Source organism: Zonotrichia leucophrys, chromosome 21, assembly GCF_028769735.1.
Source record: "Zonotrichia leucophrys gambelii isolate GWCS_2022_RI chromosome 21, RI_Zleu_2.0, whole genome shotgun sequence".
NCBI classification, from domain to species: domain Eukaryota; kingdom Metazoa; phylum Chordata; class Aves; order Passeriformes; family Passerellidae; genus Zonotrichia; species Zonotrichia leucophrys.
In genome coordinates, this window is record NC_088190.1 from 5835309 (window position 1) to 5849537 (window position 14229).

The window sequence follows — 14229 nt, forward strand, 5'->3', positions numbered from 1 at the left end:
ATTGCACAAAAAAAGGATAAATGGAACTGCAATGGCCGGCTTTGCTGTAGATCCAGGAGGAGGGATCAGCTCCTTTATCCCACCATCTCGCGCTACAACCACCACCATTTTTTTTCCTCTCTCTCTTTTTTTAAATACGCTTTGTTGGGGCGTTTTGTTTCGAGCCGAGGCGGCCGCACCACCCCCTGAGCCGGGGCTGCCGGAGCCGCTCGGGGGCTTCACTTTTACAGAGATCTCTCATTTTTCCCCGGCCTTGTGCAATCCTCTCCCTTTTATTACACGGGTTTGGTGTTTTTTTTCCTCTCCGCTCTGCGGGTGTAAAGGTTCCTCTCCTCTCTCCAGCTTGGCTGCTTGTTCCAGAAGGTTCCACGGGGGCGGGGAGCCCCCACTGCGGCGCCTTTGCCGCAGCGCCGGGCAGGAGGAGGAGGATGCGGAGGATGCGCCACCTCTCCCTGGCTGGGAGCCTCATTCCAAGCCGCTCCCCCTTGCTCCGTTCCCCAGCCTTGAAAACAGAGCGCTGGGAGGTGTTTGCAACTTGGAGGGGTTTGGGGGATTTTTTTTTGGTGGGTGTTTTTTTTTTAATTTTTTTTGTTGTCCTCTAAATAAATGGAAAGCGGAACTGTCGCTGATGGAGATGGATGAGGCAGGGCTGGCAGCGCCGCAGCTCTGCTCCGGCGTGGCCATGGCACCGATGGCATAAGTGACCTTTCCCAGGCGGTGGGAGAGGGGATTCCCCCTCCGCCCCAGCATGCTCCTGCTCGGAATTCATTTTAAATAGCAGGAGTATTATTTTTCATTTTCCTTTCCCCCTCCCATTTCTCCTTCACTGTTTTGGTTTTGTTGTTTGATATTGTTTTTGTTTTGTTTTGTTTTTGTTTTTTTCCGAAGCTTCCTCATGATCTTTTATTTTTTTTCCTGTGTGTGTTTTGAATTGCATTTTAAAATTGCCCTGCTGGAGACACGGCTTGATTAGAGCTGGAACAATAGCTCCCTTTTATTAATAACGGGAAGGATTTACAATCGTACAGCACCTTCCTTGGAAAGCTTTCCAAACCATTTGCAAACACTCACAAATTTCAGATTGCGCAGCCCTTGGCTGTGAGGTGGGTAAGTATTTAATGGTGCCACCACCCAAAATCACCTCGGTGGCAAACCTCAATTTCTGAGTGCTTAAAAAGATGACAAATTTGGTTTGGGGGTGGTGGGTGGCTGGTGTGGGGTGTGGGGCTGGCTGAAGGCTGTAACCTAAATCCGTACATGCAGAGTATTTGCTGCGTCCTGGGAACTGGGCTGTTCTCCCTCCAGCCACGCAGAGCTGTGGATTTGCTGCATGACAGTAAACATCTGCTGATGGATTTTTTTATTTATTTTTTTATTTTTTTTAAATCCATTCCCTTTCTGCAGTCCCTAAGTGACCTCCTGCAGCGGTTCCAGCATGGCCTTGCACTGGAGCACTGATGTGTGCATTCCCTGCGGGCCACAGTGACCTTGCTGGGGGGACTGGGCCCCCCGAGCGATCCGGGTGCTCTGCTTTGATCCCAAATCCCTGCACCCTTTTTTTTTCCAGCACCCAAGGGGATGCTGCAGTTATGGGTTAAAGCTGTTTCATGCCTTTTTTCCTCTGTTTTGTTTGCTTGTTTTTCCAAGGGAAGCAATGTATTGTTTATGAAATCCTTCTCCACGGCAGATCCTTGCAAACACCACAGGGATCCAGGAGTCACCCAGGCAGTGGGATCTGGCCTTGCCAGAAACATGAGGGACAATGCTCCAGCCATGCCTGCGTGTGTCACACACGGGCCACACAAACCCACAGTGTTCCTGTGGTTACTTCTGTCTGCAGAGCATCAGTGGGTCCCGGGGCTTCCCCTTCCCACTGCTTGCTGCTTCACAAAGGCTGATGCTTCTGGAAAAAGCTCTGCCTTGTGGCCTTTAAAATAAATAAATAAAGCAGCGCTGCTGTGGATTAGTCATCCTTATTTTTGCAGGAAGCTGTTTGCCAGCGCTGTCCCAATCACGCATGTGCGTGTGAGATGGGAACTCCAGCAGGCTGCTAGCGTGCTCTGCTCGCTGCTCCTTGGAGCTCAGCCACCCGGCCTTCCTTGAGCTGCTCCTGGCAGGTGGAAAAACCCACAGTCCAGCTCTCCAGACCTTTCCCTCCTTTTCTTTTTTCAGTGCTGGAATCTGCATTGGCAGGTGTGCAAATGTGGAGACTGTAAAAGCAGCAAGTGAGGATGGATGAGCTGTTTTCTGGGGTCATATCCAACTCCAGAGAAGAAACCCTGGTGATTTATAATTTTTTTCTTGTCTCTGGTAGGCTTTATTCTGACCTCTGCTGTATCTTGTGAGAAGACTGAGTTTGACCCTTTTGGCTACTAAAAATGGTTCTGTTTTTAAACCTGGTGCTTTTTCCCTTCCCTGTGGTCATGCAGAAGAGCAAGCAGTGCAATTAAACAGTACAGCAAAGGGCAGCTCCCTCCCCCTTTCCCTTTCAAAAAATCCAGAGTTGTGTGTCTTGAACTGCTGCATAGGCAGAAAACATACAAAGCCCTTGTCAGCATTGTGCTGATGTGTGGCACGTTAAAAAAAAATACACACAAAAGGGGTGGGGAGAGCTGGTGCCTCCAGGGAGCAAAACTGTGGGGCCCCTTTCCCTCCAAGCCCACAGACCTACATGGGATAGTCTATTCCTCCTAATTTTGCTCAGGTTGGAGGGAGGGTTGAACATCTTAAATGGTGTTGATGAAGATCAGGGTCTCCTTGAATTACATTTTGTTTTCTCTGTGAACTTGCTCCTGTGAGATGCAGCTGGGTTATTCCTCCATTCCTCAGAGCGCCAGGAAGAAGGGAGACGCTTCCTTACCGAGTGTCCTTTCCTTTGTTGTGTTGCAGAGGTGATAACCACAGACCTGGTGCTGGTTTCTGCAGCTCACACACGGCTGGGAGAGGCAGCTTCCCGCAGTCATTAGCACACAGGGAGTGCTGGGGGGTCGTTAAATGAGGATATCACATCGGGATTCCATGCATGCCGCTGCCTGACCCGGCCCTGGAGAAGCCCCTCAGGAGAAATTATTTCACTTGACTGGTTGCTGCAGGGATTTCTAGCACAGCCATGGTGTTATCCTTGTTTTTGGCCAAAATGAAGTGCAGGGTGGGGATGAGGTGGCCAGGCCGGGTTTCATACCCTGCTCCCTGTGGTAGGTGTGTGAACAGTGTGCCCAAAGCCTTGTTTGGAATAAGGCAGCGTGGACAGGGGTTTGGGTTTTATTCCCTCATTAGGGCTGTGCTGGTTTGGAGATGCACCTTGTATTCTTCATGGGCCTTTGCTGGCAGGGAGGTTTGGAGGAGCAAGAAGCTGCCTGTTGGGATGATTCCACATTTTTCAGGCTGGCACACCCTGTGGGACTCCAAATTACTTTCCTTTGGCAGTTTAGCATAAACTGAGAATTGCCTTGTGAGCACTGAACTTTTACCACCCTGCAGAGTTACTCGAGCTACATCCATGATATTTCCAAGCTAAACAAAACCTGAATTTCCAGTGCCAAAAAGCGATACAAACCTCCACTCCTCCTCTGTTCAGGAGAAAACCACAGTCTTTCAAGCTCTGCTCTTAGCCCAAGGAGTTAAAAAGCTGCACTGTGAGATCTGCAGAGGTGAAAATAAAAGCCAAAGGCAGACGAGGAACTTCTCCCATGCCGTGTTGGAGGAGAGGCTGTAGAGCACAGCAGGTGTTGATGCACAAATATTTCTCTTTGTGCTTTCTCTGGAGTGAAGGAGTGGTAACTCCACAGACATGGCGTCACTCCCCTTCATTTAAACACCCTCATGTTGCTGTGGTATCAAAATGGTGTTTGATGAAACCAAAGCTCAGGTGGTGGTGGCTTGGAGTTTATTTTGTGCTGCTCAATCCAATGCAGAATGTGGGAAGAGCAGCCTGTAGCTTGCAGGTTTGGACTGTGGGGCTTGTGCTAAAGCCTTGCCCTGTAACATTTCCAGTGTAATTTCTGAGATTTTTTTTTTCTCCTGGGCATTGCACACCGGTAAAAATCACATCTGGATGTAGATTTAATACAACAATTAAGTGTTAAAAATGGCAAAGTATAGGATTCTGTAATCTAACCAGTCCTAGGGGATTTACATCCTTTGCAGTTGTCCTGTTTGGGTATCAAATCACATAGAACTGTCTTTTTTATGTTTATTTTCTTTGGCTTTCCCTTAAAATGCGATCTTTTGCAGCCTGGATGGCCACAGTCCTGTCTAGTGATGAAAGCCCTGTGTTTGGGGAGAACCCTTGTGAGGTGAGCAGACACAGCTCTCTGGCACAGGAGTTTGGGAGCAAGGGGAAGCAGAACAGAAGTTGGCACTGTGATATTCCTGTGATTTTTTATTTTTTCCAGCAGGCTAAAAAAAGGTATTCTTTTTAATATTTCTTTCTACCACACCATAAGCAAGAGTAACTCTTTTGCAATGCTTTGTTGTCACGTCGGTTTTGATAACATGGCTTAACCATCACACTGGGTTCTGCTGCTGAAGAAACCTCTTTTTTTAGAAGGAATTTTAAAAACAGAAATGTGCTTTTATATAGAGATAAAAGTGGGTTCAATGTCAACTGAAGGCCAGGGGCCCCTGTATCCTGGGCTGTGGGATGTGGCTGTGTTAAACCACTGGCTAAAATGGTGGCATTTTGTGGCAGCTCCTGTCCCTGGCATCGTGGATAAGAACACCACAGGGAAGAGAGTCAGAAAATAAATTACTAAATGCTGCATTTCAAAAACGTGAAGGGAGTTTTCTGCACAAAGTCATCTCATCAGGAAGATTTGGAGCTCTAACCCTCAAAAAGAACTGAAATCAAGAGGTTTACTAATATAAATCCTGTGCTTTGTGTTGTTAAGGCTCCAGAAACCAGCTCTGTGCTCCACTGTTTTCAGCCCCTGAGCCCATAGCCTCTGTCTTGGCAACAAATGGGCCTAAATATCAAACAGCACCAATTCCTTCTTGGAGAAAACGAGCATAAAGCAGAGTGGGTAAGCTATAAAATTAGGCCAATAATTCAGGCTGGCTTAAAAAGGAGATAAAAGCCTAGCTGGGAATTTGATATTCAGCTGTCATAGCGTTCTTTTAATAAATACTATCGATGAGCAAGGAAGACCTGTAAATACATTTTATCCTGACAAGATGGTGGCTGGAGCTGGCTGGCTCAAACAAAGGAACACCCTGAGTGTTTCTTGGGGCTCTTTGCTGGAAAACCTCCTGCTTTTTTACAGAAAGGAACCGGCTGTGCACTGGTGGTGGGGAGAACCCTCATGTTCCCACTGAGATCCCCGTGAATCCCAGCTGATGTAGCCAGGGAGCAGTGCAGTGTCCCCCTTTCCCAGCACACCACACAGAGATGTTGCTGAGCCAGACCTGAGGGTAGGAAATGATGGTCTGAGCCAACAAGTCCTGCTTGCTGTCCTTGTCCAGCAGCTAATCTTTGCTTTTTGAGACGTTTGCTGAGCGGTCTCAGCGATGCGTGGCAGCTCCGCCGCTCGGGAAAGGCGCCGCGTTCAAAATGGATAAACCTGCCTTTTGAAGCATTGTGTCTGCCCACTTGTATTTATTGGTTTTTCCTCCTCAAAGAGAGGCTGCTGTGTGGACCCCAAGGATGTTTTCCGCTTCTCCTGCCTTTTTTTTTCCCCTTCAAACTGGAGAGCTGCTAACTTTATTAGCTCCTTATATGGCAGCCCCATTTTCTCACGCCTTTAATGGCTCTCTTTTGATCTGTCCTGTTCTTGCCTTGCTTTTCCTGACATGAACGTGGTGTTCAAGCTGAGATGGGTTTATAACCTGCTCCCTCACTAATAAATGGCCTGGCACTTTAATCCTCTCCAAGCACTGATAAGAAACATCCAAATGTTTTAACTGTGGGGCTGGCTGAGTTGTCTGTAGATAGCCGACTCTCAGCTACACCCTCCCAGGAGTAATTTAAATTGTTCCTTGCAGTGTGTATCCCAAAGGCCGAGGGTCATGGAGAGCAGCTCAGCTCCCCTTGTCCTGAGCTGTTTGGCCCCTGGGAAGGGCAGCACACAGGGCAGTGCAGCCATGTCTCACCCTTGGGTGCTCCTCATGCTGTTTCTCATGGAGGACACTGGGCTGGCACAAATGTGTGTCCTGCAGACACAAGGATGGTGTTGGTCCTTCATCACAGCCCCTCTGACCTGCTCAGGGCAGAGTTGTACCTGCTCTGCTCTCCAGCCATGGTCTGAGTTCTTTAAAATCTTCGACTGAGCTGGGGGGATCTGGTTACAGCAGCATCGCTGGTGTGGTTGCAACCAGGAACAGCTTCCCTGCAAAGCATTTGAAGAGTATCACCATGGTCCAGAGCTTTGTTTTGCGTCACCAGCCGAGCTTTGTGCTGCTCTTCCAGCTGGCTGTTGTGTAAATGGAACCCTCCTGGCACTCGTCTCAACCCTCTCCTGTCAACAGAGTCGATGGCTTTGTTTGTGACAGCTCCCAGCCCCTGCGTGTCCCGTGAGATGGCCGGGTGGCAGCAGTGACTCCGTGTGAGATTCCCTGGAAGCACCTGGGAGCTGCTGTGGTTTCCTCGTGTCCCTTGGAGGTGCCACCCCAGCAGGGAGGAAGAGCAGTTGGGATTGCAGCTGCAGCAAATGCACCCCATCAGAGAAAGAGATTTTGTCATGGAAGAGCTGTTTGATTTTTTGGTGGTTTTCTGGTTTGGGTTTTTCCTCTCCGAAATGGAGAGCCCCTTAAAGGTAGAGACAGGTACAAACTGCTCCTTGGGCTTCCCATCAGGTAAAGAAATGGAAAGCTGAGCCCAGCTCCTCACTGGAAGTGCGGGTGGAGCGTGTTGGCAGTGCATTTTCTTGTGTGCACGTGGCTCCATCACACGTTGTGAATAATAGATGGTTTGCGTGCAAGGAGTCGTCGGGGTTTTTAATTAATCAGTAGATCTCAGTTTGGCAGAGCCCATCATCACTGGGGAAACTGAGGCACGGGGCTGCCAAAGGATGGGCTTGCAGCCACTGGAGCCGGGGATAAGGCTCGGGGCCACTACAGATGGAGTCCGTGTGCGTCAGAGACGTGATTAAATCAGGAGATTTGCATGTTTGTTAAGCCACTACAGCTCGGTGACTTTGACCAGTAGCAAGGTGGACTTGTTGCCGGAAGGTTGCGGTGTCCGGCCGGACTGGGTGGCAAAGGCAGCTCTGACCAATAAAACACGGGCTTGATCAATACCAAAACGTCATCAGGAGACTTTGGCCATGGAAAATACTGAAATACAGGTTTGTTCTGTGGTGGAAGCGGTGAAGGCTTTAAACACCAACGCTCCTGGCTGTGGGTGTGTGTTTCATCCTGACCTCACAATGGGATCTAATTTTCATTTTGGGACATAGAAATAGGTGTCTTATCAGTGCAGTGGCATATTTTTGGTGGAAAAGATCTTGTGGGTTAAAAAACATCTAGTTGTATGTTGCAGAGCTGGGGTGTGACATGTCAGACAACTAGAGATGGGTGATATTGGCAATGGGCAATTTCTTCACCCTGTGTTAATTAAGGAGCTGTGCCAGCCCCTGTGGGGGAGTGGAAGGTGAATCCTTCCCACAGTGGGAGTTTCTCCTGTGTGGTTTTTGGGGCAGCCTGGTCTCCCTTCTGTTGGGGGAAATAGAACTCGGGACACCCTGCTTGGGTGGAGGGAGTGTGCCAGGGTGCCACATTGTCCCTGTGTCCCAGGGTGCCACATTGTCCCTGTGCCAGTGGAGGGGAGCACGCAGAGCAGCCAAGGGGGTTTGGAGATCCCCCTGCAGCCCCACTCAGGCTTCCTGCTGCTCTGGCCTTTGGAGCCATTGGACACCAGAGCAGCGTGGGGCCCTCCCTGCCATCACCTCAATTCACTTTTTACCTGTCTGCCCACTGGCCACGGCTGGGTGTGTGCTCACCTGGGGATGAAGGTGGCTGGTGCCCCAGGATTTTGGAATCCTTATGGGATTAGGGGGAGCTGTAGGTTTGGGGGTCAGCAGGACCTTGCCCTTGCAGTGCAACCCTTTCTGTCTCTCACAGTTCCCCGTTCCAACTCCCCCAGCCCCTTTTCTCACAGCCCCACCACGACTCCCAGAGCACCCATACATTTCCCACAGCCGCTCATCACAATTCTCACGGAGCCTGGTACCTCTCTCACAGCCCCATTACAATTTTCAAAGCCTATGTAATGATCCTCACAGCCCCCCAATAAGACTCTCAGAGCCCCCCTCGTTGTCTTGCAATCCCCAATTGTGTCTGAGTCTCCCACTGTTTCACAATCCTAATTCTCCCGTCCCCACGTTTCCTGTACCCCCACCCCAATTCTTCCGTCCCCCCAATGCTCTCACACCCCTACCCCAATTCTACCATCACCCCAATTCTCACATCCCCACCTCAGTTCTCCCACACCCCACCCCAATGCTCCCGTCCCCCCATTTCCCACACCCCCACCCCAATTCTCCCGTCCCCCCAATTTTCCCGTCCCCCCGTTTCTCACACCCCCACTGCCCCCGCCCGTTCCGCGCACGCGCACTCCCTCTCGCCGCCCCCCCCCCCCCCCCGCGCGGGGCGTTGCGCGCTCTCGCCCCGCCCCCCCCGCCGGCCCCGCGGCGCGCGCCCCGGGGCGCAGTGCGCCTGCGCGGGGGCCCCCGTGTGGCGCTGCGCGAGGCGCGGGCAAGGGAAGGGAAAAGGGAAGGGGAGGGGGGGCGAGCGAGCGAGCGAGCGCGGCCGGGCCGGCGGAGCAGCGGGAGCGCGGGGGGGGAAGGAGGAGGAGGCGGCGGCGGGGGCGCCGCGCTGCCGCTGCCGGAGGAGGAGCAGGAGGAGGCAGCGGGAGCGAGCGAGCGGGCGGCGCGGCGGGGGGAGCCGGCGAGGAAGCGCAGCCGCGGCGGAGAGCGAGCCCGGCGCCCGGCAGCCGGCCCGGCGGGCAGGGGGCCCCCCCGGCGGGGATGGTGCGGTCCGGCGGCCGGTGGCGCTGAGGGCGGCCGGGCCCCGCGGCGGAAGGGGCGGAGGGCGAGGCGGAGGCGGCGGCGGGCGGCGAGCGGCGGCCGGCGGCGCGGCGCGGGGGCAGGCGGCGGCCGGGAGCCGGGGCACGGGCGGCGGGCTCGCCCCGCGCCGCGCAGCATGGTCCGGGAAACCAGGCACCTCTGGGTGGGCAACCTGCCGGAGAACGTGCGCGAGGAGAAGATCATCGAGCACTTCAAGCGGTGAGTGGCGAGCGGCGACGGGGCCCCGTCCGGCCCGACCCGCGGTGTGGGGAAAAACGAGGGGAAAAACGTGGGAAAGGGGGGGAGGAGTGCGCGGGGACGGCGGTTCCCGTGGAGAGGAGGAGGAAAACAGCGCTGTAAATAACCCGCGCCATGGCGGGATCGGCGGCGCGGCCGGAGCGGGGAAATACAAAAATGGCTAAAAATGGACCCGAAACGACGGAGCAGCAGCGAGCGCGGCTCGGAGGTCGGCACGGAGCGGCTCCCATGCCGAGGATGTCGAGAGGCAGCGCTGAGCCTGGCCGACTTGTTTTCCATTCCTTTTTTTTTTTTTTTTTTTCCAAAATTATTCAACGCTCGGACTTGTTTTCTATTTATTTTCGCCTATTTCACTGCGTTTCCCTCCCACCTGGAGCTGTGGAGGATGCTGCGTGTCCCCCCGAGGTGCGGCGAGCTGTGGGAACCGAAGCGCCTGCAGCTGCGAAAACGTGACTCTGGGGGAAAAAAAATCACACAAACCCACGGAGAAAACACGGGATCCTGCACGCGGGAAGCACTCTGGACTCCTTATATCGTGCTGGGTTGTTTTTTTCTTTTTTTTTTTTTTTTATTGCATAGGTTAATCCCGCTCATAAGGAAGTAGTAGCTGTTTGCATGGTTGGGTTTTTTCCCTCCTCCCTCCGTCTTTCCCTGCGAGGAGGAGGAGGAGGAAGGGACTTCTTCCCCACCGCCTCAGCAACACCTTTTTCCTGTGGAAATGCTCTCGAGTTGGTACACCCTACGCTGGAAGCTGGTTTTTGGGAAGAAAAAGAGAGTAACGAGCCCTGCTCAGCTCATGGCCCCTCCAGGCGCTTTGCTTTAATCCCACCAGCAGCAGAAAAAAAATGGATTTTGAAGCTTCCTTTAATCTTCCTGTGCTGGAAAAATGACGGAGCGTCCTTAATAATGAGTCACCATGGGAAAAATAGATGCGGTGACACCGAGGGGGAGAAAGGAAGGTCCCAGCGCTTCTTCCCTGGTTTCTGGTCGTCTGTTGTGGATGGAAGGACTGGGGGTCTCGCATCCCCCTCCATCCTCCTGGCCTCAGCTGCTGCAGCAGCCAAACCCCATCTCTGCATCCTCATCGCTCTGAAATGGCCCTGTTTTAATCAAGCTTCACCTTTTTTCACCTTTGTTATCCCCCTGAGCCAAGAATTCGCCGCTCGGTGAAGGCGCGGGATGGTGGATGTGTATTCAGGGTGGTTTGTCGTGTCCCTCAAGTCCTGGTTACGTGACCCAGTGCTGTTTACAAAGCCAGGTTTTGGGGGGAAAAGGCTCGCTCTGGAGTTATTTGGTTAATTCCAGCCATAACTAGCTGAAGGAACAGGCGCTCCACGGTGCAAATCTGACATTCCTCGGTTTTATTTTGTCCAGTCCTCCTCCTTTTATAAGATGTATTAAAGGAGGGAAAAAGTTGCCATGGTACTGTTGCTTGGAGATGGATGGGAAAAAATGGCAGGCGCTGAATTCATTACCTTTTTTTGGTTGTTTTTACCTCGGCAAATCGCGATCGGAGGTTTGGGAGGGAGCTTTGTAGCCAGGCATTTCTCCCTGGGATTTGTGTGTTTGGACGGGGCCGATCCCACGGCAGTAAACAGTTAAAACACGCTCCAGCCCTTTGGCTGCAGGTACCGAAGCAGGGGCAGGCAATGACAACGCCGCCTCCGAATGCTGCTGGGATGCACCCACCGGGATGTTTGTGGCTGGAGAAGGGGCGAGGGGCTGAGCGAGGCTCGGTGTGTAGGTGCTGTAGGTGGACAATGGAGCAAGGCTTCCTTTGTATGCCCGTGCTCGCCTGGGGGAAGGGACAGGCGCTGCACAAGGCGCTCACAGCACGGGGGGATTCTCCTTGCACAGCGAAGGGAAGGGAAAAGCGGCAGCCCGGCCCTGGAGGTGGCAAGGGGAAGGTTCTCTCTTTGGAAAGGACGCTGTATCGGGAGGGAAAGTCTTTGGGGAGGGAGCGGGGCTTGGCAGAGCCCGGTTCCCACCCATCCCCCAGCTGGGAATAGGGCGAAGGAGGAGGCTGAGCCGTGGAGCCACGGGAGCGGGGCGAGCTTTGGGGGAAAACCGCCCCAAACCTCGGCCGGGAATCGCCTCACACCCCCCCGAGCCTCCGAGCGGCTCACTGAGTGTTTGTTTTTCCACTGGGCTGGGGAAATACTGTCCTTCGCAGATGGGAGCCCGCTGGCTGGGCTGTTGCACGGTGCCTGTTTGAGAAACAACCATCTTGTTTTCCAGAGAAGCAAAAATTCAGGGAAAACTCCTCAAACTTGCAGCTCAGCAGGAGTATGGAGGGTTTGCTGCCTCTCCTTCCCCCCCTTCACTTAGCCACCGGCTGTGGGAACCTGGCTGGGATTTGCAGCCTCGCAAGGAATTCTATAAAGAAATGAATGAAGAATTTCGAAGAAATACATGTTTTTATTCCTTTCCCCCAAACGCTCCTGATTGGTTTGTTTAGTTTACTGAGGTGAATGGAAATAACACTCCCTGCTGTGAATTCTTCTCTCAAATTAGAGAATACTGAAGCTGGTCTCAAGAAGCACTGGCTTACATGAGCAGTGCTGTTTTTCTCCTCAGAAGCCCTTTTAAAAATCTGTTTCCTTGGTATTAAAGGGGATTGCAAAGGAGAGATTCTCCATGCATTTAAATACATTGACATTGCTTTTCAGTTTCTTACCCAAATACTCCCTTTTCAAAACCCAATACTCTGTATTTCCTTTCAACTGAGCTATTAAGGCACCCTGAAATAGAAACACAGCCAGTGCCAGGATTGGAGATCCACTGTTCAGGTGGAATAAGTAGCAAATCCGAGTTATGATCTGGGAGATGTGAGCTTGGGGAAATGGTGGGAGCAGTGGTTTGGGTTCACCTAATTAATGCTGGAAAAAACCCGTTGTTCACCATCCCTGAAACAGATGCTCAGCAGCTTGCAGAACAAGGCAACTAAATATAGTAACAGTTGTCCCCAACACAAGTGCTGCCCCTCCATGTTTTTTTTCCTCTCTATGTTTTCTTCCAGTTATCTGAAAGAACATGGCTTTGTCCATTTACTGGTGTTTTAAAGGGCAAAGAGGAGTAAAAGCCTCTTAATGATGGCCCATGTGACTGTTGTGTGCAATCTCCTGTGCTGGGGGAGAATTAAGACATTCACAGTGGCAACCAAGTCCAGGAGAAACCCTGGATTTCAGGGAACAAAAGTGCTCCTTGAAAGTCAACTGAATACATTGCAGATCAGGGCAATATTGAAGAAAATAAATAACTTTTAAGGGGTTTTTTGTGGTGGCAAATGGGCTTTGTTTGGCTTTGCCATGTTCCAATGTCTGTCTCACAGGAGATGCTTTGGATGCCTCCTGGAGAAGTGGTTAAAGGCATTTTAAACATAACTGCAAAAAACCTGCCGTGACAGTGAGTGTCTGTTTGCAGTAATTCCTGGAGAATATTTGGTCAGTTTGTGAGGAAATGTTTTGTCTTGATGGCTTGGAGTGTTATTTTGGCCTGGGAGGGTGGAATCTGTGCCTTCTGCTCCGTGTCACTGCTGTGGACTGAGGTGTCATAAGGGAATTTTGGTGGCTCTGGTGCAGGACTGAGGAGTCATAAGGGAATTTTGGTGGCTCTGGTGCAGGACTGAGGTGGTATAAGGGAATTTTGGTGGCTCTGGTGCAGGACTGAGGTGTCATAAGGGAATTTTAGTAGCTCTGGTGCAGGACTGAGGTGGTATAAGGGAATTTTCGTAGCTCTGGTGCAGGACTGAGGTGGTATAAGGGAATTTTGTGCTCGGTGAGCTGAGATGGATGTAACGGTAGTCTAGATGAGGTGGTATAAGGGAATTTTGGTGGCTCTGGTGAGACTGAGGGGGTAAGGGAATTGGTGGCTCTGGTCGACTGGGTGGGATAAGGAAGCTGTGAGGAGGGGTAATAAGGGAATTTTGGGGCTCTGGCACTAGGTGATTTTTGGTGCTTTCACAGGACTGGTTGAATTCGTAGCCGTGACTAGATGGCCCTGTTTGAACACTTGGAGGAAGAAATCACATCAGGCACCTGCAGGTCTTGCAGTGCCTTTCCACAGGAACTGGCTTGAGTCAGAAGGAACAGTGCTCCTGGTTTTCTAGCAAAGCTCTTAAATGTGTTCCCTGGCATTTTTTGGTGATCACTGATCAGCAAGTCCTTGGATAACTTGTGATGGTTGTCCTAACTCAGCTCAGCCCATACAGATCTCTATCCAGGGGTGCTTTTATTGTAGGAAAATACAGAAATAAGGCCACAGAACTATTGCTGTTTTGTCACTCTGTTTGTGTCACTTTAGGCATTTTCACAGATGAGGTGCTGCCTTTCCCAGCCTGGAGCTGTGAAGGAGGGGAGGGTTCAGCTTACACCTGTGTTTTACTGGAGTGATGTCTGGAATCATGGGCAGCATCAGAACGTGTTGGTGCTGGTTTTACAAACACTTCCATTAATATAATCCAGAGACCAAAGTGGGATGTTTGGTTGGGAGATTGAGGCAGGGGGATTAAAATAATTGCCCAGACTCAGAAAGGGAGAACATGAGTCCTTTTGGTGGGTTCCAGTGGGTGCCAGCCTCCCATGGAGTGTGGGCTCCTTGGTCAGTCAGGTGGCTCACTGGGGTGATGGTGCTGCTGGCTCTGGTGGTGCTTCCACCCTCTGGACTCAGCCTGGGTGATTATTTCAAAGAAACTTAATGAAAAGCCACAAAGAGTGTAGATTTGGACTAAGCTTCTGTTAAGTGGTTTTATATGCTGAGCTGTGGTAGAAAGATAAGTTGATGACACTTGGTCACAAAATTCTGTCATCTGCTGAGCCTGACTGGCATTGTTTCTTCTCTGAAGTTTCTTCAAAGGTCCAGGCTGTGTTTAGTTGTGATTATTTGTATCAGCAGCTTCTGTTGTTGAGCCATTCAAGAGCCATGTTGGCTTTTGGTATTTCTTGCCCTTACTGTAAATTCATTTAGTACAACA

General features: G+C 51.5%; 1 protein-coding gene and 1 long non-coding RNA gene across 4 annotated transcripts in view; both read left to right on the forward strand.

Moving 5' to 3' along the window:
* The first annotated feature begins 297 nt into the window (after positions 1-297).
* LOC135456621 (uncharacterized) lies at positions 298-7428 on the forward strand. The gene is made up of 3 exons (XR_010442584.1): positions 298-1107; positions 2173-4295; positions 4691-7428. It is a non-coding gene; the product is annotated as an uncharacterized LOC135456621 (long non-coding RNA).
* Positions 7429-9069: 1641 nt separating this feature from the next.
* The window catches only part of SPEN (spen family transcriptional repressor), a 67810-nt gene continuing 62650 nt past the window's right edge, over positions 9070-14229 (forward strand). For all 3 annotated transcript variants that reach the window (XM_064730884.1, XM_064730885.1, XM_064730887.1), the window contains exon 1: positions 9070-9218. In XM_064730884.1, the coding sequence (XP_064586954.1) occupies positions 9136-9218 (83 nt within the window). In that variant the 5' untranslated portion in view covers positions 9070-9135. The remainder of the gene's footprint in view (positions 9219-14229) is intronic.